The sequence below is a fragment of the Prunus avium genome, chromosome 4 (assembly GCF_965620075.1).
Source record: "Prunus avium chromosome 4, drPruAviu1.hap1.1, whole genome shotgun sequence".
NCBI classification, from domain to species: domain Eukaryota; kingdom Viridiplantae; phylum Streptophyta; class Magnoliopsida; order Rosales; family Rosaceae; genus Prunus; species Prunus avium.
The window spans coordinates 30,337,475-30,348,155 of record NC_142287.1 but is presented as its reverse complement, the minus strand read 5'-3'; the positions used below and the strand labels follow the sequence as shown (position 1 = coordinate 30,348,155).

Sequence of the window (10,681 nt, the reverse complement as noted above, 5' to 3'; positions counted from 1 at the left end):
CATGAGTCAAACAAATGGGACAATGATAGGCTATGGAATATGTGACGTTGGGTCCATTTCCACCTTCACCTTGTCTGCCTGCTCTTTTCTCAAGGACTTTGGAGGAGATGACAAGGATGCCCATCTGTTTTCAATTTATCTCCCAACAAATCTGTGTTACGAGTAAATGGCACTTGGTGGAGATGAAAAATGTTAAGAATTAGTTGCGCAAGAGGTGATTGATTCTCTTCGAGTCTCGCACATGCAGCAATAGGATCAACTTACGTGCGTGTTAGCGACTGTAGTTGAACTATTGGTGAAATTACAAAGTTGCTGCAGTTTACAACACATCTAAAGGAGAACTTGTATATCACAGATAAATATTATTTTGCTATTTTGCTATTCTTACCTGATTTTGTTAAATAATTATGGCGTTTCCGTACGTGATTAGTTAAGAATAACAAAACAGTATTTTTTTCAGTGGTGCAAAAGTTTTTCTCCAGCTAGAGATCCTATACCATACCAGCTGTAGAGCTTGTGAAGTCAAAACTGAATTTTCACATCAGAAAGAGCGTAGTGGCTTTAGCAAACTCACGCAGGTGGTCAGATGGAAGGGACGTAATAAGCCGCCGAGAGAGAGACAGAGAGAGAGAGCCAGCTGCAAGTTGCAAAGGCTGACAAGTGTGTAGAATTATGATAGGGATGTGTAAAAATATAGGAAAATGGAATAAGACTCTTCTCTCTCTCTCTCTCTCTTACATGGACGTGTCTCCCAAAGTCCTACATAAACCCCAACTACTTCACAGATTCTGCAGGGTTCAAATGGTTCATGACCTCATCTTTATAATTATTATTATCTTTGTGTACTGTAACAAATCTATCATTGCAAACTTGAACTCATCTTCGATCCGAAAAAATAAAAATAAAAACTTTGAACTCATCCACAACATGAACATGCTTTTGTGGGAAAAATACCCACAAACCCAATTATTGGATTTGGACATACATTATAATTTCAACCTTGCTCCGACACCAAATTGATTAAAAATGAAATCACAAACAGAAACCTCCAAGAACAATCCCACAGACTCAAACTCACAATTGATAGCCAAATTCGAAATTTCCCTCTTCAAAAAATCTATGATTTTATGCTAGAACTTTACAAGTTTGCTGTATAAATGCACCACCAGCCAGCCATTGAGGTAATTTTCACTTTCACTGCCAGTGACAAAAACAATGATGATGCAGTTTGAATGGGAAGTTTAGTCAACGCATGGTTAGTCACTTCATGTGGGGTTCCAGTCAAAAGCATTTCTTTCTCTAGGAGATGACAATCATTCAATGCTTACAATTTCATGTTTCTTTTTCTTCTGCAATAATCTTAGAGAGTTGAAGACAGATTCAAAGAACTTACCAGACAAAGAAACAAAACCCACAATCCCAAAACACACATACATACAAACATAATGTGAGTTTTTTAGTGCTGTTCTTGTTCTTAATCAACTCAAGCTCCTCAAATATGCATGAATTCAAAACAATTTATTTTCTGCTTCATTTGGGTCATTAAACTTTGGGAAATCTAGGGTAGGATAGTTTGAGAGGTTTCCAAATGCATGAAGCCGTGAAGGCAACTATCTCCCATTGGTCAATTAACAGCCTTGAAAAGACGTTTTTTTTCCCATTGAATTGAATGTGACATTGTGCAGAGAGTCCAGAGCCACTGCCAAGCCAAGTGTCAAAGCTGATTGATCACCTCAAAGTGAAAATTTCATTTAATTAAAGTTGATCTGAGCACTTCAAAAGAGAGGAGGACCCGAGGCCCCCCCAACTATGTTTGTGATTGGGTACTGTCAGCTGCATCATGGCTCACGAGCCAATGTCACATACCCTCAACATTTCTTCTTATCCTACATTTTCACCCCCCTTAATTAACATGCTATTATAACGTCAAAGCATTTTTTATTTCAATCATGTGATTATTACATGTCATTATTAATTATATTGTGTTCTACAATATAATTATTCTTTCAATATAATGATGTAGTGTGTATATAAGTGTCTCATAAGTTGAAAAGGAAAAAAAAAGTGAGTTTTTAAGCATTTCCCGTTTCAACTATGTTATTATCACATTAGATATCTACAATTTGATTATGTTTGCAATGTAATAGTGTAGTGTGCATGTCAAGTATCTCATATGTTGAAAAGAAAAAACTTAAGTTTTGAAGCATTTTCCATGTCGACAATGTCATTGTAACATTAGGTTCTGCCTATAATAATACTGGTAATGTAATGGTATAGTGTGCATATTAAGTATCTCGTAAACTAATAAGAAATTTTCTTTTTAACTATAACATTATTACAGAGTTTGAAGAGCCTTTTTTCATTTCTCAAGTATCTTGTACGTTGAAAAAATAAAAACTTGAGTTTTAAAGCATTTTCCATGTCACGAATGTCATTATAACATAAGATTAACTTATAATAATATTTATAATATAATGATATAGGGCGCATATTAAGTGCCTCGTAAATTAATAAGAAATTTCCTTTTCAACTGTAACATTATTACAGAATTTATGAACCTTTTTCATTTCTTGTTTGAGAGGGTGACATAACCATAACCAGAACCACAACCCAACAACTCTAATCAAATCAACCTCAATTATGTGTTTTAGATTTCCTCGAACTTGTTCCTCCTTGAAAACCACGCTACACAAACCCCTTCTTCCATCCCTTTCTCTCTCTCTCTCTTGCTCCAAAACCTCTCCCTTTCTCTCTCTAAAACTTGGGTATGCACACACATTTTCATTGGAATGCTCGTTGAAGCCCATAATACTAACTTTCTGCAACTGCAAGCTGCATGGTAGCCCATGACTCAGGCCCATGGGCTCTGTTCCTTTTCTTCTTTCTTTATTGGGGATGAAACAGAAAAAAAAATAATAATAAACCCTTTAGTAAGACAAGAAGAACAACTTATGACATGGAAGGAGACACATTATCAACAGGAAAAAATATCTTCTGCATTCATTAATTCAGATTTCTTTGATAAAATTGTGTGCGCAGAAAAAGAAAGGTTAGAAAAAGGTCCAATACTTTGGAAAGTATATATACAGTGTACTTGTTGAGAGTTCTAATACTCCAAGACCCTCTTTATTTTTAATTTTTTTTTATTAAGAAATTAATATAAAAAAAAGGTAAGTCGACAGAGCCACAGACTTTACAAAGATCAGTTTTCTTTCTCTTCCATATCCATGAATTGGAGGCAGACTAGATTCTTGATTAAAACCTTCACTCTGTACCTTTGTTTTTTACCTCCCAAACCTTTACCCTTATGTAAAACAATCTGGAAAAATTTTAAATCAGAAATATATATATATATATATATATATATATATATATAGAAATTCTCTTATGCGGACATCCGGACGTTATTATCGTGCGGACGCTGTGTATTTTATACTACCCCTTTCTGTTTTCCTGCATGTTTACAATAGGATCCGCACGATAATAATGTGCGGACATCCGGATAAGAGAATAACTATATATATATATATATATATATATATATATATATATATATATATGAATTCTCACATCTGAGAAATTTATGAAAAATCCTACATTGCAAATGTCAGAATAAATAAAAAGAAAATTGAGACTGTATATATGCTGTGAACAGTGAATCGATCTGTGTACTGCTGCTGAGAATGGTTGGAGAGTAAAAAATAATGTTCTGCATGGGAGTATTGACACGTGTAACAACCCCAAGAATGCCAAGTAAGATACCCTGTGTGCTGCCTAGGTTGGTAGGTTCCTACAATGGAAACCGAAAATAGAATGTGACATACCCATGTGATCCACCTGACTTCCACCTATCTAATAATGCGATTATTCTGATCTCATCCCAAAAGCCATACACTAGTAGTAGTAGCTGCTTTATTGAATTCAATATATATACTTTGACTGCAAAATCAGATTTTTCTTCTACCCACATTTTGTGTGTGACCACAGACACTGAGAAAGGGATAACACTGTTTTATTATTCTTTATTGGTCACATTTTATTACGTATAATAAGGATTCTACATGACATAGCATAGCATGATTGGATGAGGATAGCATGCAAGTCCGTCTCCCACGCACTTTGGCTCACATATTACCTCAAAAGAGTTGTCAATTCCCAAGCATAATTCTTAACACCTATACTCATATACAATAACTTCTTGGTCCTAAATGTATTTGTTATAAATGTTATGCTGTTAGACAGTTTGAAAATGGACGGAGTATACACCCTCTTATTCTTGTAAAACTCGTCACAAAGCTTGGTGACTATTGGAGTGCTATAAAAATAAGGGACAATATACACTCGTTACATGTAAGTTTTCCTCCCGAAAAAGAAAAAGAATAGCAGTGAAAATGAAGTAAAGAAAAATGGATGTTAAACTAGAAAGCAAGCATCTCATGAGGGTGAAATGTAATAATGTAAAAATGAAAAGGCTGACAGGATTTTGTTGCTAGAACAAAAAAAGATTCCAAAGGGCTCAATTGTAGTGCAGCAGCAGCAGCAGCATGTGGTGGGTAGCTCAGCAAAGCCTCGGGCTTATCATTGTCATCTTGTGCTGCAAAACCAGGCTACACAAGTACACTGTTGTAGTTGTGTCCAAATTTTTAAGACCCCAAACTCTGTGGCTCTTGCTAATCCCAGCCCTTAAATCCATTCCAAGATCCTTCTGTCTTTCAAAATATTGCCTACCCTAATCTTTAGGGTAAGATAACAAGATCCTTCTTCAATTATATGCACAGACTTGTTCAACTTCAAATCATGATTTCTTTCTTCCATCTTTTCCACCTTATAAAATTATGTGCATGCGGGACCTTGGAGAAAATGATAGAGGTACGAAAGCGATAAGATCAATGCATAGGATGTATACAATAATTAAGGGCCCGTTTGATAATCATTTTAATTTTTGTTTTTTGTTTTCATTTTTTGTGCTAGAGTATAGAGAAAAAGAAGGAGAATGAAAGTGAGGATGAGATGGAGATAAGATTGAGAGGGAGTAGCAACAAAAGTGAAAACCAAAACTAAAGACTGAAATCTATTTGAAATTATTTTTACTTTCAAGTTTCTGTTTACGCTTTTGTTACTCATCCCTCCCATCCTCCCCTCACATCCTTTCTCAATCTCATCCTCATTCTCACTCTCATTTTCTTATATACTCTAACATAAAAAATAAAAACTAAAAACTAAAATTAAAATGGTTATCAAATAGGTCCTAAGAATCCAAAACTGAATTTTCACTCTTGAATTATATAACGAAAAGTGTTTATCAAACATGCATGACTTAACTTATTTCAAAGGAAAAACTAATTGAGCTTACAAACTTGCACGAGCAATGATAATAAAAGAGCGAGAATCAGAGCATGAAATGAGTTGTAATCAACATGACTATGTGACGTCAAATTATTCAAATCTATTATGATTTGGACATGAATTTAAAATTTATCTGAAATTTATACCCGACTAAAAAACAACTAGAGTGACCTATGTACATCATAGTATACACTTACGTGGTCTCATTACACTCATCACGCGACCAATTTCATACTCACAAAAGAATAACGAGAACAACTCACACAAAGCAATGAGTATATACCTAGTGACAACGAAGTTTTACTTTTACCCAAACAGTAAAAAAAATTGAGGAGCTCATTTACACCACTAATAAGTGTACCATGTTGGGTGAGGTAGGGCCTACAGAACCACCCATCCGAGAAAAAGAGCTGCTCTGTGCCTCCACATCGGGCCTATGCTATGCTCCCACGCGGACTCACAGGAGACGTAGATGAAGTGTCCTAGGTCATAGCACAAATGCTTTTATAATGATTTTATGTTGGGTCAAACCATTGCCAAAAACGAAAAGAGCTACTAGCCTATCAGATATCTAGAAAATATCAAACTTACCCAATTTGGATCGACCTTTTTTTCCCGTGAACTTTCCTGCTTCCCAACCAAACAACTTCATTTTGTGGGTTGTTTTATATTCAACTAAGGACACGAGTTTTACCATTATCACAAAAATTATATCACAGATTTTGCTTCATTTCTCAAGATTGGAGCGTCAAACCTTACATATAAGTTACCTCTCATTGGTTATGCATAAACTTGTTCATTTCATATTGCCATATTGGCAAAGGTTGCACATTATAATAACGGGTGGAATCAGTTTGGGAATCGCAATTTTTCCCGGCAACTGCAAACCGACCGACAATGGGCGTTATTGCAATATTTGAGACCGGTCCCAGTCTAATAATGATCAATTAACCGTGAATCAGTCGGATCGATAAAGCGGTCGTTATCAACCAAAACCATCGGTATTGGGTTTGAGGAACCGCCTCAACAACCAGAGGCGTCGGTCGGTACCAAAAAATCGGCATTCTCAGTCGATTTTCATGACTTAACGGCTTGTTTGCCGTAAAATGTCAGTCGACATTTTGGTATTTTCGAAACCAAATGCCAGCCCTACATTATAATGTTGTTTTGTTTTGTAGACCTTACCTATCTCATATTTCATACCCCTTTTTCTACGTTATGGAAAATAGGAAGAAAGGGATATGAAACATGTTAAGTACAAATTTTACTCCAAAAATAAGGCCCACAAAAACAAAAATGAGAATAAAGCACACCAGTCAAGAACAAGAACTACATGCCAAATTCAAGTATTCTAAATAGTATTGAATTATTTGGCTCCGAGAAGAACATTAATCTTAAATCAAAGAAAATATATAGTATATACCGGCAAGCTCCATTACTTTAGATACAAAATTGGTAGAGACGAGAGTCTAACCGTTAGATCAGTGATCAGTCTCTCTTCAGCCACCTAAACTCAGTAATGGAAATGCCCCATGCAAATCCCAGTTAGAAAGAAAATAAAGCACCCCGCAATTAACAACACTCAAATACAGACAATAACCATATGCTAGAACATTACACAGATTAAATTAATTAATCTATATTAACCGTGGACCGACCAACCTTATAGTATTATGGTACCTAATAACATATTTCATATGATGCCAATAATTTAAGCCCTCTAATTATTATTCATATTATTATTTTTTTTAAAGTCTCTCTGCCTAAGAAAGAGGAGCTCTCTGAGGAGCACCCTTTCTGCGGCTGCTAAGGGAGAGGACAATCCCCGGGAGAAATCCACTGCCTTTCTTCTTCTTCTTCTTCTTGATGACCTCCGGTTCTTGCGACATTACTGAATCACTTGTGGCCTCATTGGAGCATGAAGAAGCTCTATATTGCAAAGGGTCCTCTATGATGGAGCTAGGAATCACGTGGCCATCATCATCGATCACCTCCGAACCATCCATGCGTAAACCCTCAAATTGAGAAATTGTGAAGTCGGACTCATCAAATCGGTAGAGTATGCCAGATAAATCTTCCCCTTGGTACACCAGGTGATCAACCTGCCACATATAGATTTGTTACATGTCTGTCACATTAGTTTTTTTTTATCAACGGGAGAGGGGAGATTTGAACGTAGGACTTCTTCCAAAAGAAAAAAACAAGAGCATGGCTAATGCATATATCAAGGCCTAGTTTGGCAGCAAAGATTCTAATAGCAAAGTTTGAAAGTCTGAGGTGCAGAGAAAAAAAACAAGCAGTATGAGCATTAAAACACAGTTTTTGTCTTCTACATAAACTGAATAAGTGTATATGGAATGGGACTTTTTTCTTTCTTTTATCTTTAAGCCAAAAAGCAAAGATGCTTCCAAGATTGCAAATGAAGTTGAAAAATATTGGCTGGTGTGTCAGAAAATAAGTAAAACCCCTTCATTCAAACAGGCAATTGGACAATGAGAGACTGAAAGGGTAGAGAGACATGATGAAATGAAATGGACCTTGCATGAGAGAGAACAAAAGTGGAAAGGCTCTTGGAGAATCCTGTCACAAGTGAGGCAGATATTGGCAGAGCCCTGCTTGCAAGTCCTAGACTGTGGCCTCTGATTCAAGAATATCACTTTGGCACCGTTGATTGTATAGGGCTGCCACCAAATAAGGAACAAAGTTGTTAACAGAATTGAAAAACCCCATGCTCTCAGTTCTTTCACCATCACCATCATCATCAAACTCAAACCAAAAAAACACAGAAAATATTAAAAGTATTTTTCTTTTCTTTAATTTGGTTTTGTTTTATTTTAAGTCAAAATTGAATACCTGAATATAGGAACAGTCAATGAGCTTTTCAAGATCACCCAATCGAACCACATCGTGGTATACATATCGCCTAACCTGCCACATGGAGCCAAAAGAAAAACTCAATTGGACTTGTTTATAGCCACAACAAATGGTGATTTACCCTACAATTAAATTACCCTCAACTTTAACAATTTTACTTGAGGTAATTTTTCTGCAACGTATGATACGAAGTAATTAAGTTTATCACCATTATCCAACATGTTTTGTAACTTCTAAGTTAAAAAAATCTTCCTTCCCACATACATATAGTAACTTGTTGAGGTAATGATCTACTAGTGTAGTGGTTTAGAGCAAATGCTCTCTCAGAAAAGGTATCCATATAATGTGTAAGAGTTTAGTATGCTATCGGCCCTCTCAATAGGAAATATTGTAAAAAAAATAGTAACATGTTGAAAAACAACTTATTAACTCACCAGGCAATAACCACTTGGACTTGGAAATTTAGGTGAAATGGGTAGACAACCAACCTCTCTCTCGTGAAGGAAAAATAAATGAACTGAGCTGAATTGAATTAAAGGAGTGGGATCCTTTGGGAATGAAACACTAGAAAAAGAGATTGGAAAAATGCAGTCAAAGTTTCGCTTTCATTGAAAGCAACAGCTGAGGAACCTTTGCAGGGTGGAAATGGATGAAAAAGAAATCTTCTATTAATAGGAAACAAACCAAATCTAAAAAGTGGGACTCAAAGAAGGCATCATCAAACCTTTTTGGCATACCATATATATAAAATAAAATACAATTGCATGAATAAGACAATTTTGACGAGATTCAAACATTCAAAAAGAATTATCTTCTCTTATTTTCTTTTTCGTTTATGTGGCCAGAATAAACATCATTATTATGTTTTTAAAAAAGAATCAAAGGGAGAAATTCACCGAAAATTGGGAAAAGGCTAGAATTGCTTCTGAACAATGAATTACAACATTTCAGCAAGAGGTTGTTTTAAGACAAAAGTTTCCATAGAGAAACACAAAACACTAAGAGACTAAGATAGAAATTAGGAGGATCATAAATCATCCAATTCTTAGAGATTAAGAAAGGTACACCTTTAAAATGAAAATAATGGGTAAAATTCTTAAGCAATGAGCTCTTCACTGAAAGAATTTCTTAATTGTGCAAAGAAAGAACCAAAGAAAAACCAAACCCAGATAAAGAAAAAAGTTAACAAAATTCCAAGGTAAATGTGAGTGGAAATTGAGAAAATTGTACAGATAAATAACAAAAATTGAAGCCATAGTACATAGCTGCACCTGAATCACTGTAGCATAAAGAATTCTACAGTAAAAATTCCGAAAGGATTCCGAATAACCAGAAAATCCAAAAAATAAATGAAAACAAATTAAAATTCCAAAAACACCAAGGATTGAGGGTGACATGCTTAAAAACTGAAAAGGAGAGCTCAAACAAGCTAGAAGCCAATGAAAGAAAGAAACTTTGGTCCAAAAATGATGAAAATTCAAAAGGGTAGAAACAAATTTTTTGAGGAAAACAAGGTAGCTGTGTGCAAGGGGTTGGTGATGGATGGATGGTGTGTGCACAGTGGCAGTGTGGTGGGCTTGGTGAGCAAATTTGGTGAGTGATAGCAGCAGAATCAGCAGTGGCAGTGGTTGAGAATAGTAGAAAAAGTACCTGGAGGAGAGGGTGAGAACGGTGAGAATGGAGGCAGTGGGGGCAAATACTAAGGCAACAGTGCAAACAGAAAACGTTCTTCTCGTTCTTCCTGCGGTTCTCGTGGACCCCACACCCACCAAAGAATGTCTCAGCCATCAAACCCTCCAGCCATGCAGGCTTCATATTACTCATCACGCCTCCATCACCGCCACCTCCACTCATTTCCATATTACTAGCTGCAGTTGTTGAACCATATGCATATGCCTCTCTCACCATCTTTTCTATCTTCCTCCAAGAATATGAAATATATGTCTGTTTTCTCTGAAGAAGAGAAGTGGGATGATAGAAAGAGAGGAACTTTAATTAGCTATACTATATGGTATATAGCTACCCAATTGATGTTGATCTAGCTTTTTTTTTTCTTTAAATTCTTCTCTCTCTTATTATTTTTCCTGGGTTTCTAAAACCCTAACCAAGCTTGCTCTTTTATAGCAGGGGAGGTTCCAGAATTGTTGTCGTTTTTAAGACACAGAGAAACAGACGGACAGAGAGAAGAGAGAGAGAAGAGAGAGAGAGAGAGAGTTTTATCTTTATAATAATCAAGAAAAAAAAAAAAAAAACCCAGAAAAAGAAAAGCTTCTGAGAGTGAGAGAGAGAGAGAGTGGTGGATTGGTTTGTGAGGTGAGGAGGATGTGGTGTGGTGGGGTGTAGGGTGGGAGAGTGGAGTTAATGGCGGGAAGACAGCACACAAATGTGTACTTTCTCTGCGCTGCATACTACACAATTCCTTTTTCTACTGTGATCAGAGCGCCCCATTTAACCCCTTTTG

At 36.1% G+C, this 10,681-nt stretch overlaps 1 protein-coding gene across 1 annotated transcript; it reads right to left on the bottom strand.

The window, feature by feature from the left end:
• Nucleotides 1-6,950: 6,950 nt before the first annotated feature.
• On the bottom strand, nucleotides 6,951-10,423 carry LOC110767349 (PLATZ transcription factor family protein). The gene is made up of 4 exons (XM_021970866.2): nucleotides 9,871-10,423; nucleotides 8,200-8,274; nucleotides 7,884-8,027; nucleotides 6,951-7,448 (listed from the first exon to the last, which is right to left on the bottom strand). The coding sequence occupies exons 1-4, from the start codon at nucleotides 10,126-10,128 to the stop codon at nucleotides 7,110-7,112; spliced, it is 816 nt and encodes a 271-aa protein (XP_021826558.2). The 5' UTR covers nucleotides 10,129-10,423; the 3' UTR covers nucleotides 6,951-7,109.
• Nucleotides 10,424-10,681: the final 258 nt, after the last annotated feature.

Excerpts from the sequence above, each read along its gene's own strand:
- LOC110767349 (XM_021970866.2), bottom strand. The coding sequence starts at position 10,128 with ATGGTGAGAGAGGCATATGCATATGGTTCAACAACTGCAGCTAGTAAT. Across the intron at positions 8,275-9,870 it reads GTTCTCACCCTCTCCTCCAG|GTTAGGCGATATGTATACCA; the intron begins GTACTTTTTCTA and ends TCCATGTGGCAG. Across the intron at positions 7,449-7,883 it reads TTTGTTCTCTCTCATGCAAG|GTTGATCACCTGGTGTACCA; the intron begins GTCCATTTCATT and ends TATATGTGGCAG.